Raw genomic sequence first — 15,269 nt, 5'->3', positions numbered from 1 at the left:
GTCGACTCAACCTGTGAGCCACAGTCGCCTTAGACTTCTAGAAGCCATTTGTAAAAGGCTGCTGAACAAAATTTAGATTAAATTTAAATCTGGCCTACTGCAGTTTTGAAACAACAGGGGAGACCATATTACTTTAACCTTAACCCTTAGAGCTCATGTGGCGCAGATCTGTGCTGGAGGCACACACCTTGTAAATTGCTTGATAACTTTTGATCCGTAAATCATAGGTACTTCTTTTTTCCTCTGAAAGCTCTCCATGCTGCCTTTCTCATGATGCCTTTAATGCCTTCCTAGCTCTTACAGAGCATTTTCTAGTAAGCCTGGAACTTGGCTGACTTTCTGGTGTCTTCAACCAGTAACTCGGGTATTGGATATTGGATATTGGTCTCTTTATCCATTTGTATCCATTTTTTGATCAGCCCTGCAGCTAGCTGCCTAGACTTCCGCCATATTGTCGGTTTGTATCCCAGAATGCATTGCAAATGGGCTGTGACAACCAATGGGAAGCTGTTCCGTCGTCATCTTTGCCGAACAGCGCATGTGCACAGATTTATAAACTGAAGAGGAGGGGCTAAATGACTCACAATAGAGAGAAGGAGACACAGAGAGGCCGTGACGTGACCTTTAGAGTCTCTGCACTTTAAATAATGACTCAAATTCCCAAAGGCGCAAGGATTTTTTTGTAAACAATTTGAATAATTTTGTTGAAACTATGCATTGCTGCCATTCTCAGTGAGGTCTCCCTTGCAAAAGAGATATTTGATCTCAACGGGACTTACCTGGCTAAATAAAGGTTAAATAAAAATATTAAAAACTTTTTGAATTGGAATTATTGTTTCTTAATTCTTTAGTCTCAAAGAGATGGAAGAACAAGTTCATGCAAAGAACTCTTAATCATTAATGTTTACTGTGTTTAATACTTAGAAACCCCTGAGTTTTAATTTTTAGTTAGTTTTATCTTTTCTTTATAGCCTGTTAACTTCTTAAAAATTCAAGTGACATTACTGCAGCACAGATATTCTTAAAGCTCAGGTTTTCCTGAGGAAAAGGATGTTGAGAGCTTGACTGTGCACCACAGGGTCGATGTTTTAAAAGCTTTTTAAAGACAAAAAGTCCAGGAGAGACACAATGGTTAAAATTAGCTGAGAGCTTTTAAGGATTAAATGAGAGTCAAAATACCAGTTTAGCTTTTTTTTTTTTTCAATTTTTGGCTCAGAGATGTTATGTTGCACATATCATGTAAACATTCAAGTGTCAGTTTTAAAAAATGGTTTTCCAAAAATCTTAATTTCCTTATGTTTGAAAGCTAAATTCTGAGTCATGTGAAGAGAGAAAGTTCAACCACGGGTCACAGACGGAGTTTGTGTTTGTTGGTTTGGAGGAAGAGAAGAGGAGGATGTGGTTTTCACAGACACTTCTGCTTTAACCAGAGGAAAATATTCTGGTGATTGAATCTGCTCTTCTGCTGTGTGGGGGTGTAAATCCTGCTGTTATCATGTGTCGATGTGAAAAGACTCCTTCTCTCCTGGGTCTCTAACGTGTAAATTAGCGCAGCTGTCCATGAGTTGGCTGTAAAAGGAGTCGTCGTAAGGAAGTAAACAGTGAAAATAAAGAATTGTCATAAAGACTGCCCTATGCGGACGATACTGATGTGTAAAGAGAACCTTTGATTTCCACCAGTCGGCTTGTTTGACGCTCCAGTTACACACTAAATCATGAAGCACCAGGCTTCAGTTCAGAGCTACCTACGTGGTAAAAACAGGAGCTTTAAAGGAGCAGGCTTCTTCGCTCCTAATGTTTGCCCAGCCAGACTCAGAATAATCAGTGTTTGCTTGGTTTTGGGAAATGTTTCCACCACGACGAGCCCATTGTTTGCTAAAGCCTGCTGCATTAACATTAGGATAACACCGTGAGCTAAAGCACTCAGCCTGAGAGGTAAAAAGGCTAAAACCACATGATTTTCCCCCTCCGTCTGACCCAGTTGTGTCCCTGCTGCTCACAGATCAACCCCGGCACCGTGGGCTTCTATCGTATCCAGTACAGCTCGTCCATGCTGGAGAGTCTGCTGCCGGGCGTCAGAGACCTCAGCCTGCAGCCCGTGGACCGGCTGGGCCTGCAGAACGACCTCTTCTCCCTGGTAACGTTCACAGACACAAACATGCAGATAAACACGAGCACAGCTCTGAAACTACAGACATTTCCCTTTATGTCTTTCTGAGGTTAAATTTAAAGCTGCAAGTCTAGTTCAGTTCTCAGTTGTTCTGGTTCAGAGAAAACCCTGGCATGACAACTGCCTGTTGAGCTCCTGTTATCTAGTTTACTCCACATGCCAACTACATCATATGTTCTGCTGCTTTGGATGTGAAGTAGACTTAGATTACCATCCCATGGATCTGGGAAACAGGCTCTCTGGTGTTAGGGTAGGGTTTTGGACAAAGTTAAACCAACAAAGCAGGCAGATGAAACAAAACAAAGCATGTAACTTAGTTGGCTGTTCTGTTTTTGCTTGATAAAATCTGCAGTTTGACGTAGATGACAGAGATTTCTTCAGGTATCTTCTCTGAAGCTCTGATGCTTCTGTTCTTCATGTATTCACAGTTTGGTTTTATTATTTTGCCTCAGTCTCGTGCAGGGATGATCAGCACGGTGGAGGTGCTGAAGCTGATGGAGGCATTCGTCAACGAGCCAAACTACACGGTGTGGAGCGACCTCAGCTGTAACCTGGGAGTTCTGTCCTCATTGCTGTCCCACACCGACTTCCACGAGGAGATCCAGGAGTTTATCAGAGACCTGTTCACCCCCATCGGCCTGGAGCTCGGCTGGGACAGCAAACCAGGGGAAGGTGAGGAGGATCCGGACTGGAAGAGATGGTTGAAGAGTTTAAATTTTGCTAGTTAACCCTTCTGTGCATCAGAGCTCTGCAGCAAGAGAGAACGATAATAACATGACATGTTTGTTTTTTTTCTGAGCAGGTCACCTGGACGCCCTGCTCAGAGGTCTGGTACTGGGGAAGCTTGGTAAGGCAGGACACAAACCCACGCTTGAGGAGGCCCGGCGGAGATTCAGGGACCATGTGGATGGCAAACAGGTTCTCCCTGCAGACCTCAGGAGCCCGGTGAGCACAGATAAATCTCCAACTGTTCAGTTTGATGCCATCTTTAAAGGCAGGGGACGGAGTGTTGGTGAAGCTTCGTAGGATGACATCATCATCAAAAGTTGAGGAAGGAATGTTTTTGAAACTTAAAAGGATGACATCATCATGAAAGGTTGGGGGAGGAATGTTAATGAAGCTATTAGGGCTGAACGATTAGAGAAAATAATCTAATTGCAATATTTTTCACCCAGTATTGCGATTTAAAGTATGATTACTTTTTAAGTTCCTCACCTTGTGTTTTTCTAAACAGAAAAGAAATAAATCATTGTATTTTATAAAAAACACAACATTTGGCAGATTAAACAAAGACTAAACAATTTTATTGTGATCATTTTGAGTCACCTTTGTATTGAAAGGAATAACTATTTTATGTCTTTCTCATTTTGAATCAGACAAATACATACAAAAGAGAGAAAGCAGAAACTTTTGCTAAGTGTTGCATGATGTGTAGTGTAGCATATCTGCTGCAAAATATTTATTAAACTGGTATTTTGACATACATTTCAGGTCAAAGAAATATTGCAACTTCTGCGATTTGAAAATTACAGTGTGTAATATTGCGATTTAATCTAAAATTCGATTAATTGCCCAGCCCTAGAAGCTATTTAGGATGACATCGTCTTCAAAGGCAGAGGAAGGAATGTTGGTGAAGCTTTATAGGATGGCATCATCTACGAAGGCAGGATAAGAAATGTTTTAGAAACTTTAAAGAATGACATCATCTTCAAAGGCAGAGGAAGGAATGTTGGTGAAGCTTTATAAGATGATATTGTCATCAAAAGCAACGGATGGAATGTTGGTGAAGCTAGGGATGTCTGGACCCTTTTTTCTATATTTTTAAGTAGTAGGCCTTAGTTGGCAACCTTTGGAAAAGTCGGAGTTGGAAACGTCAAGGAGTGAGGGATTACCTCCTTGCCATTTCAACCACTTTTCCAGAAGTTGCCAACAAAGTACAGTCAGCATAAGGGAAAGTTCTAATTAAGACATTCAGAATCCATGATTTTCCTCTACTGTGGGTATTTTCTTTGTAATAACTGCAGTGTAATGAACTGGTAACCAATAGTTATCGGCTTCAACTCCACCAAAATACAGTCACAGCTTCAGCAGGGAGATTCAACATGGAGTAACTGGAAAATGGAGGAAGTCTTAATCTAAAAATCACAGATCTGCACAAACAGTTCCAGAGTATGTAGTGCTTCTGACAGTTTAGACTCAACACGGAAGTATAAACCAAGCTATAACTTTAACTTTAACAACAAAAAATAAACAAAACCTCTCTGTTAGTATGTCAGACTTTTCTGTGTATTATTGACTGTTTTTTGTCTTGTTTTTTTTTAGGTGTATTTAACAGTCCTGAAGCATGGAGACAGCACCACATTGGATACAATGCTAAAGGTAAGGATGCAGTGTCATGTGACAGGGAGATTTGGGAAGGAATTATGCAAGCTGACATATAAGGAGTCCTTATTGTTACAAAACTCTTATATATTTCTGTTCTTGTTTTTGTTTTTTTTGTTTTTTTTTTTTGTTTTTTTTTGTTTTTGGTATTTTGATGTGCCATCCAATAGGAAACAGGTAGAGGATGGACCAATCAGGCTAGCTCTGCCCGTTGTTGCTATGCTGTTCTCCAGGAGACATTTGCTCTGATCTCTCTGAGAGAGTCCCAACATTCTGTCACATACACATGCACTGTAAAAGTCTGAGAGCCAAAAATCATCATCAAACTTCAACAGTAATTATTAAAAATCAGTAAAAGATAGCAAAAAAGTGAATCCAGCATAAATAGTGTCATAACTTTTCTACTTTTTAAAGCCAAAATGAAGTCTGTAGGAGGAGCTGAGGTGGCTAATTTAAGCAGTTTTAGCAAATCAAAAAACAAAGAAGTGAGACTATTTTTCACTTGTTTCATGTTTCTTTTTTTGTTTGTTTTCTGAGAGAAATAAATAGATGAAAAAATCTCTTTTTCATCTTATTGTTTTTGTGTTCTGATAAAAAGGACGATCAAAGGATGAAACACTGATGATATAACATTCTTTTTCCTATATGTGTGACTGCTGCAGGCGTTGACAGAAAAGAATATTACATTGATAGCATCCTGTTCTTTGATCTTCTTTTTGGATCAGAACAAATAAGATGAAAAACTAACTTTTTTTTTTGTTTTATATATTTTTTAAGCATTTTGGAAAAAGAACAAGATTTTTTGTGTTTTTTGTTTTCTCATTTTTGATTCCCATTTTGATAGTACTGCCTTAAAGGGCCAAGGGCAGGGTTTTTGTTTTTTTCCTATTTTAAATGGTCATTGTGAAACGGCTTATTTCTGGATTTTGGAGCTTGAGGATTTCACTTCAGAAACTGAGATGATGTGTGTATGTGGTAGAATGTTGGGACTCTCTTTGTGAGATTGAAGCAAATGTCTCCTGAGAAAAGCACAGCAACAACGATAGAGCACAGAGGAAATCAACAAACAAGGAGGCAGTTTAGAGCTCAAAAATCTGAGCCAAGGTTTAAATGCACTCTTAAGTTTTGCAACAACAATGACTCCATAGCTGTAAAAAACTCCGCTCCTTCCCTTTTTTCTCTTAATTGGTCTCTTTCCCTCCTTCAGCTCCACAAACAGGCCGACATGCAGGAGGAGAAGAACCGCATCGAAAGAGTGCTTGGCGCCATCTCTGCCCCTGACCTCATCCAGAAAGTCCTCACCTTCGCCCTCTCGGTATGCCTGACCACGACTGAACGCCATACGCTTTAGTTTTGTCTGAGTGGCTGAAGCTAGTTTCATTCATTGCAGGTTTTTTTGACCTGAGTAATATTTAATTTTTGCCATTCTGGATTTTCAGAGCAGTTTTTTTTCCATTCATGCTTTTTCAATTTATTTTTACTAATTCGTTTTGATTTCTTAAATCCAAACTGTACTGCAGCATTAATCAGAGCACAGCGCCTGTTTCCCTATGAAGGGATGATGAAGGATCCGCAGTTATTAAAGAAACAGCCACATAGCAAAGAAGTTTAAAGCACTCCTTTTTATAAATATTCCATCTCATATGTGCATGATTGTAAGGATCTAACTGGAACTTTGCTCTAACAGAGGCCATTTTTAGCCCTACTTTTCTCAGTTTGGTCAAATTCATGGCGAGGAGAGCAGAAACTTTGAACAGCTTTACCATCTTTAATGACATCTGACCAAAGCTTTTATTTAGTGTGGTGGATTTTCTAGAAGGAACAAGCAAAGAAACAAAACAAAGCATCAACAGAGGGCTCCTCAGCTTCAGCAAGTGATAGACTAACTATCTATAGACCAACTATAGACTAACTAACAAAGAAACTTAAAATTCCATTAGAGGCATTTACTCATGATTGAGCGACTATTCCAAAACATCCAGCAGAGGTCGTCCTTCTGCATGAAATACAGCATGGTGGCTCATTTACCTGTTGGAAGGGGGCTTAGCCACTAAAAGGCAGTGTAGCGTGGGCACATGGTGACAATACTGCTGATAAAACGTGTCTGCAGTACTGTTAGACGGAGGGGGGCTAAACTACAATTCTTTCATGATCTATGATTATCAAATAACAGTAACCTTGTGTTAAACTGGGCTGAAAATAAATAAAATGACTTTTTGGAGATGCATCATGCAGAATATCAGGTAGAAACAACTTAAAGAAAACTTCTCCCATAACTAAGAACAGTTTTCTATCCTCAGCAGAGTTCCTGTGGATCCTTAAGGCATCTTTAGAAGTCTTATTCTGACTTTGAGGGTCTGAAAATAGTTTTGGTGACTTCCATCTTATCTCCACTGCCTCATTAGCAGTGTATGAATGTTGTCTTATTCTTTGTTGGGAATTTGCTTCTTCATGCAACACTTCATGGCAAATAAAGAAGTGTGTTTATGCACAAACTGAAGCCGAGAAGGGAAGAGTAAAGGAAGAAGATGGTGAGGTTAAAGGGAAGTTGGCCTCAGGATGAAAATGAATAAAGGTTAAAAAAAAGAAATCTATAAGCTGACTCTGCCCCCACAGGAAGAGGTCCGTCCCCAGGACACAGTGTCGGTAATCGGGGGCGTGGCAGGAAGTAGTAAACAAGGCCGGAAGGCTGCCTGGAAGTTTGTCAAAGATAACTGGGAGGAGCTTTACAACCGCTACCAGGGCGGCTTCCTCATATCACGGCTCATCAAGGTAACACCGTGGCACGGCGTTTCATTTCTTTAACATGTGACTCTTTGCTCAGTGAGACAAGCTGAGCTGGTAGTTGGAGATTATCTTTGTCTCTGTTCACCCGTGTGTCTCTCTGTCTCTGCAGCTCACAGTCGACGGATTTGCCATCGATAAAATGGCGGCTGAAGTAAAGGTGAGACACCTGGCAGAGCTGAAGGTCACTGAAATAATTCTGTTTCTCTGGTTGATTCTAAGGGAGGGGTTTTCTGTCTGTTTTTTAGTTAATATTTTTCATAATTACAGATAAAACTTTATCTATGAAGGTTTTTATGAATCCAGGAATGAAATATTTAAACAGACACATCCCAAAAGGAAGTTTGAGCCCTAAAGGTCATACTATAAAACATAAAATTCTGCTTCTGAAGCTTCAGACATCATCTTTATCATTTGACTCTCTAAAAAATAAATTTGCCAGCTGCTGGGTAACCAGCAAAAAGGTTTTTGCTGTTTTCTTTTGTCTGTACCTCCTGAGACCTGTTTTTAGTTTCTCCCCTTTATTTTGGATCAGTAGAACCAGATTAGTCTAAAGCTAAGCCAAGTTTTTACAGGAAGTAGTTAAGACCCAAAAGGACCTCCATAATTCTCCCAGAGGTCCTGTTTCTGCAGAAAAACTAGTCCTGGATCGGTTTTAGAGCAGAGGTCTAGGCTGAGTGTTGTTGGGGGTCTTCAGTCATTGAGAAAGGGAGGGGGGACTAATTTTGGAGAAGGGCCACCAGGACTGGTTAACTTTTGCAGTAAAAGTGTACAATTTATTGTACGTTCTCCCTTTCCAACATTCAAACAAGTATTCCATAAAAAGTTCTCCAAACATTCTTTAAATTTTCCCCAAATGTTTCCGTCAAACTTCATTGTAAAACCTAAACATTCCACAAAAAATGTCACCTGAAATTCATGGAAAATTCCTGAAAAAAAAAAAAAAAAAAATCATGCAAATGCCCTGAAACTTAAAAATAATTCCAAATAACTGATGATGAACCACATGGACTTGTTAGACCAAGCATTACCAAAATTTCCACTCAAAGTTCTGAATTTCTCATAGATTTTCCTTTTTGTGAAGTCCAATCAGATTCCATACAATTTCAAAGATACACCCCCCACCCCCACACCCCACCCCAAAAAAATTCTGCGAAAACACCCCAAATTCCTCCAGATACTCCCCAGATATTTCATTTAAACTTTTTCATAAAGTATCAAAATTCCAATTAAATTCTAGTTCCTAAAATGTACAAGTACTTCGTGCAAAATTCCATTCAAATGATGGAAAACTCCACCAAACATCTAACCACATTCCCTGAAATTTCCATGAAATTCTTGGAAAATGACGTCAAATTCCCCACCCACAAAATCTGAATCAAATTTTCAAGGAATTACAAATGCATTCCTCAAATATCCATGAAAATGCCTGAAATCATTTCATGCAAATTACCCTCAAATCCTCCAGCTAAACTCTCCAAAATATCCAAACAAATTTCCAAAGATCCACGACAGATTCCTGACAGTGTCATAGCAAATACTCCCAACATTTTAATGGACATTCTGGGCATGAGCACTGGGCTGTAGCAAAGCCTAATGTCAGTGGGGGGCTTTTAGCTTTTATTTTAAAAGGACAGGACTGGACGGTGCTGAAAATCAGTGAAGACAGATGGAGGAGATGTGGAGAGGAAGCCCAAGGCCTCATCATGCGTAACAGTGCCACACATGGAGCATCAGATTTAACTCCTGGTTGTGGCTCAGTAATAGCAATGTCAGAGTAAATTTACGGGCCTGATTTACATTCATTTCATTTATATCATTTTTTTTCTCAATCGTTCATTGGTGGAATTGTTCTCTGGAAAGTTTGTCCGTCATAAATGCTCTGTCTCTCTCAGACAGTAGGCTCATCTTTACTCAATGCACGCCATTTTGTTACCGTCCTTGTCATCAGATGTTTGATGCAATAAGAACAGTTTGCATGGAAAGGGTTAATTTTCCTGAGAAATGTTTTGTTAGGTGACATTACATGCTTTTAACCCCCTCTCTCTCTCTTTCTGTGTTCGTGCCCTCCCCCCAGAGTTTCTTCGAGAGTCATCCAGCGCCGGCGGCTGAGCGTACGGTTCAGCAGTGCTGCGAGAACATCCTCCTCAACGCCGCCTGGCTGAAGCGCGACGCAGACGACATCCACCAGTATCTACTGCAGCGCAAAGCTCCCCCCGTCTGAGCCACCGCTCCCCCACTGCCCCGCCTCCTCCAGCCCCCTTCCCCCCTCCCTCCAGCGCGGACCTCCCAGCATCATAGCTGCCTCGGCCCCCCCTCGACACGGAGCAGAGCGGGAGAGCAGAGCGTACTTTACAGCTTCATTTCTCTACAGAAACTGTCCAAAAACACGGCGGCACAGCCAAGATTCCCGGAGCTTTGGAAACTCAGAGAGACTGTCTGGACGTTAACGAAGCCGATCATCTTAGTCAGACCAGGAATGTAGTTTTAGCCCCACTCTGCCCTCCAGTAAGGTTACCGAGCATCCACGCTAACGCTGCTTCACCCGCCCCGTATGCACTCCTCGTCCATCTCTGCGCTGTAGCTGAGAAAACTGTGAATCTTCTCCATCCTCCTCTTTTCTTCTACTGCCTAAATTTAAAATGCATGAAGCGTGATTTTTCTGCATTTGCTGCTTTGTTTACTTCTGTTTGTTTTCTGCACAAACAAATCATTTGTTAATAATTTGTTATTTTTGATTCTTTTTCCCTCCCTTCTCTCATTTAGGCTGGCTACACACTTGAGAACTAAAACGTTTAAAAAACCTGTGAAACCAGAGGCAAAAAGGACAAACCTAACCAAGCTTTAACACAGTAGTCCTGTGATTGTACACCAGAGGATTTAGACACCATGCTCCTGTTCCTAGTGATGGTTTCACAGATTCCTCAGACAGATCTCTCAGAAACACAGGATTAAACCTGACTCCAGACAAAAACAAACTTAGAGGATGTTTGACGTCAGCTGTCTGGGCTTTTTGTGGCAGAAAACATTAAAAAAGAGAGAAAATAGTGAAATCCTGGCTAAGATGGTATAGTCACAGTAGTTTGCACCGCCATGTTTGTGAGGTGTAAAAGTGAACAACATCTGGCTGCTGATGTTTCTTTGCCTGTTGCTCTCGCTGGCTTCTGTTGGGAAAAGCCTGACCTAACCTGACCCCGTCAGCGTTTTTAACGGCCAACAGAGTTTTAGTTTGAAATGAGAAATTTAAAATCAAGAAACAAAACAGAAAAAAACAAACCTGCCCTTGACCTTTTCAGTCAGTCTCTATTAAACTGGGATTCAAGAAAATAAACCATTTTACTTTATTTGTTTTTGTTATATTTTTCATATTCATTTTCCAAAATAAAGGAATAAACAAAAAAAATGTTTTTCCATCTTGCTTTTTGTGTTTTGATCATTAAAGGAAAATCAAAAAACAGAACTCTGGTGATGTAACATTCTTTCCTACTGTGTGTGTGACCTGCTGCAGGTGTTCTTGGGAAAAAAAGAATGTTACATCAGCAGGATTCTTTGATTTGATGTCTTTTATTAGAACACAAAAACAAAAAGATGAAAAATTAACTGTTTCTCTTTTCCACAGTTCTTTTTGGGAAAACTGAGAAATTAGATTTTTATTTTATTTTTATTTATCGCATTGCTTTTAGGTTCTGATCAGAGAACAAAATACTGGTGATGTAACATTCTTTTTTCCTTGCCAGTGACCTGCTGCAGAGGTCACGAAATAAAAGGATGTTACATCACCAATGTTCTATTCTTTTATCAGACACAAAAAATAAGATGGAGAAACAGTTTCTAAATGTTTCATATTCCAATAAGAATTAGTAAAAAAAGATAAACAGTTCATTTTTCATCTTATAATATTTTTGACACATAAATGTATATTATCGTATTAAACTGAGAATAAAAAAATGAATAACAAAGGAAAACATTCTTTCTTTTCTGTTTTTTGTTTTCCTTTTATCCCACCAAATAAAAACACGCTAAGGAAAAATTGTTAATTTTTCATCAACAAAGGAAGATAAAAAAGTAAACAGGTGGGGTAACATTCTTTTCTTTTTTCAGAATACCTGCAGCATGTCACATACGAGAAAATAGAATGTTACATCACCAGTGTTCTGTTCTTTGATCTTCCTTTTTTGATCAGAACACAAAAACAATGACATAATTTTCTTTTGGAACAGAAAGCCAAACTGAAAACCATTAATGGTTTTGTTTGAATTTTTAAAACGTTCTTATGTAATAAGAACTTTTAAGAAAAGGCATGTTTCCATGATTTTTTTATTTCTTTCCAAATTTAAAATCCGTTGGCCGTAAAATGCTCTGACCAATCAGGCCACGTTTTCCTGATGATTGAGGGTAATTTGGCCCTGAAATGGTCCAGTATGTCGCCAGCCTCAGCGTTCACACCCCCTCCCCCTCCTTCCTCTTTTTTGGGCGTTGTGATTGGGTGACAGCCGGCGGCGTGCGGGCAGGCTGGGGTTAAAAGCGGTAGCGTGTGTTTGTGGTAGTTTCCAACAGCACTGATTCTCCATTTGCTAATAAACGGTTAGGATGAGGCGAGCAGCGCTAGCATGGTACTACATTGTAAACTGTATAATGCAAGCATTTTTTGCGGACAATGTTCCTTTTAAAAAGAGAAAAGTTCATGGTTTCCTGTCTCCCCTCCCTCCTCCCTCTCAAGTTTGTAAAGTTTGAATCGACATATTTAAACCCCCTCGTTTTCTTTCTCACTGAAATGAAGATATCAGCGTGTTTTATAAGACATCAGATGCAGTGATTTATTTAAATGTTGAGATAATCTTATATTCTGAGGAGAGAAGAAAAAAAAAAAAAAAGATCACAACACTACTTCTTCGGGGCCTTTTATTCTGAAATTACATCAGGAAACGCCTCTCAATTAGGGCCGAGGCCCGGTGCGGACTTTGTGTGGACGTGGCAGATCGACTCCGCTGTCAAACCTTTGGAAGCCTTAAATCGGTCGACCGGTTTGCAGTTCCTGTTGAAACACTGAAGAGATCGTAGGTGGCTTCCACATGCCGTCAGATGTATCTAATGTGACAGATTATGCAGACTTGTTGAGCGAGTATATCTATTATAGAATTTACAATTTGATGTGGTTTTTGAAAACATACCGACCAAGTCATCCAAGCTGTTGTCGAGACTCTTCCCCCCGTCCTGGAACATTTGTTGTTGGGTTTTTTTCTGTTTGTTTTCTTTTATTTTGTTTAAACTCCAGTTGGTGTTCATTAAAGTGATAAAGGATGATAAAAACACAAAGAAACCATGTGAAATCCGTAGCGGTGAGAGTGAGTGTGCATGCCTGGAAACAGATCTGTATTCATTTAGAATTATCTCACAGGCAACAGGATGATCATACAAACGGTTAAAGCGGCCCTGACACCGATCTGTCTGTGTGTAAATGTAAATACGACAGCCGAGCTCCACCTAAAGAGAATTAAACATGGTGACGGGTAGACGACTGCAGAGAGAAAAGCTAAATGTCTTTATGCTTTCATAAGTGTCTGTAGAGTATCGTCAGGCAGCGTTTGGCCGCTAGATTCATGTGTGGACTGTGCAGACGTTCATGTTTTCATGTCTTTTTCTAATGAATCTGAGTTTAGCTCAACATGTGGGATGTTTCTGTGGCTCTGGTTTAAAGATCTGTCACACAGGACAGCTTTGACTTCACCGATGCCAAGGCAAACGTAAATATGCAGTCCAATAAAGTCACACTTGATGATACAGTATCTGTCATACCACATGTTTCAAACACGTTTCACCACGACCAATGACGACCGCCGACGCCTCAGTGAAGTTTCTGAAAACCAGACAGTGGGTCAGGAGGAGGACTGGCTGGTTTCTGTAGTAAAAATGTTTACTGTAGACACTGTGCCTATAGAAAAGCAGTCCCTCCCTTTGGATGTTTAACCCTTTTATTGATTTTATAAAGCAGTCATGGTCAACATACTTTGGTTTTTGGATTAAATAAATGTTGCATAAATATTCACCCCTCTAAAGTGACTGACCAAATTCAACAGAGGTCCAGGCAGCTGGTGCTAGTAGTCTCACAATGATTTTAGTATAAAGACACCTGTGTCTGGAAGGTCCAGTCACTGGTTCATCAGTATTCATGGCTACCATTACATCATGAAGACAAAGGAACACTCAGAGAAAATATTATTGAAAAGTCTAAGTCAGGGGTCATGTCCAAGTCTCTGAACATCCCCCAGAGTTCAGTTAAATCCATCATGAAGAAATGAAGGAACATGTCACATGTGTAAATCTGCCTAGATCAGACTGTCCTCACAAACTGAGTGGGCGTGCAAGAAGGAGACTTGTGAGAGAGGACATCAAGACACCTATGACTACTCTGAAGGAGTTCCAAGCTTCAGCAGCTGAGATGGAGAGACTCTGCAGACAACAACTGTTGGCCGGGTTCTTCAGCAGTCAGAGCTTTATGGGAGAGTGGCAAAGAGAAAGACACTGTTGAAGAAAACTCAGATCCAATCTGGACTAGAGTTCACCAGAAGGACTGTGGGAGACTCCATGGTCAAGAGGAAGAAAGTTCTTTGGTCTGATGAGACCAGAATGGAGCTTTGAGACCATCAGACAAGACGCCAAACACTGGCATCACCACAAACACACCATCCCCACTGTGGAGCACGCTGGTGGCAGCATCATGGGGATGCTTCTCAGCTGACAGCCAATCCTTAAAGACAACAAGGAGAATGTTCTGGAGTGGCCAAGTCAAAGCCCAGACCTTTATCCAATAGAGGATTAGTGTCTGGACTTGAAAAGGACTGTTCACTCCTGATCCCTGATCAACCTGACAGAGCTTGAGCAGTTTATCAAAGAAGAATGGACTAAAATTCCAGAGTCCAGATGTTTGATCCTGACTGAGACCTATCCACACAGACTCAGAGCTGAGACTGCAGACAGAGGAGACTACTAATACTTATCATTTAATACTTCATTTTAAATTTCATACTTTTATTTCATTGACATTACTGTGTAGAAATCCGTTTTCACTTTGACATTACATATTTTTGTATGTTTTTTTAATCAAAAGCCAAATCATATTGACCATGATTTATTTATAAAATCAATAAGGGGATGGATTCTTTTAAAGGCAATGTAGAAATGTAAGTAAGTGGAGGGAAGGATGGATAGACAGACACTTTTCATCCTGAAGGAAAGTCTTCCAAGATTCTGAAATATTGCGTCCACGAGAAAGGCCCAGATGGACTGAAAACGATGCCCCAGACCTCGACTCTCACCAGCGTGGAGTCGTTTGATCAGCGGTTCTACTTTGCTGATGTGCAGAGTTGGGCACTTAGTGAATCTGCAGGAAATGTAAAGAGGACATTGGTGAATGGCTGACTAAATCACAACCGCAGTGATACTCAACGTGTGGCTCTTTTATGTCTTAATTTGAAATATTATTCCCCAGAAAACCCTAAAAAGGGAAACTTTGACCTCAGAATTAATCGCATTAATCCGTTTGTTTCCCCAGACTTATACAGAATGCTTTGTCAAACTTAAATGTCCCATTTTTGCCACATTTATCCTATTTTTACCCTTTTTCACCATTTTGCCACTTTTCAAACCATTAAACTACCTTTACCATTAAACACCACTTTTTCCTACTTTTTTGTCCATTTTTGCCACTTTTTTGTCATTTTTCCCCATTCTTACCCTTTTCTGCCATTTTTTTTGCCACTTTTCACCCATTTAAACTACCTTTTTCCATTAAGTGACCCTTTTCCCTATTTTTTTTGCCCATTTTTGCCCCTTTTATCCTGTTTTTGCCCTTTTCACAATTTTTTGCCATTAACTACCACTTTTTTCCTCTTTTTTGTCCATTTTTGCCACTTTTTTGACACTTTTTCCCCAT

The 15,269-nt window shown here is 40.1% G+C and overlaps 1 protein-coding gene across 1 annotated transcript in view; it reads left to right on the top strand.

Annotated features, from left to right (window-relative positions):
- npepps (aminopeptidase puromycin sensitive) overlaps window positions 1-13,117 on the top strand; it is a 63,338-nt gene extending 50,221 nt beyond the window's left edge. Inside the window, exons 16-23 of the mRNA XM_041784778.1 lie at window positions 2,003-2,137; window positions 2,623-2,842; window positions 2,973-3,115; window positions 4,493-4,549; window positions 5,760-5,867; window positions 7,169-7,324; window positions 7,449-7,496; window positions 9,414-13,117. Of these exons, the coding sequence (XP_041640712.1) occupies window positions 2,003-2,137; window positions 2,623-2,842; window positions 2,973-3,115; window positions 4,493-4,549; window positions 5,760-5,867; window positions 7,169-7,324; window positions 7,449-7,496; window positions 9,414-9,560 (1,014 nt within the window). The 3' untranslated portion in view covers window positions 9,561-13,117. The remainder of the gene's footprint in view (window positions 1-2,002; window positions 2,138-2,622; window positions 2,843-2,972; window positions 3,116-4,492; window positions 4,550-5,759; window positions 5,868-7,168; window positions 7,325-7,448; window positions 7,497-9,413) is intronic.
- Window positions 13,118-15,269: the final 2,152 nt, after the last annotated feature.

The sequence above is a fragment of the Cheilinus undulatus genome, linkage group 4 (assembly GCF_018320785.1).
Source record: "Cheilinus undulatus linkage group 4, ASM1832078v1, whole genome shotgun sequence".
NCBI classification, from domain to species: domain Eukaryota; kingdom Metazoa; phylum Chordata; class Actinopteri; order Labriformes; family Labridae; genus Cheilinus; species Cheilinus undulatus.
Note: the sequence above shows the minus strand (reverse complement) of the source record. Positions and strands in the feature narration are given on the sequence as shown.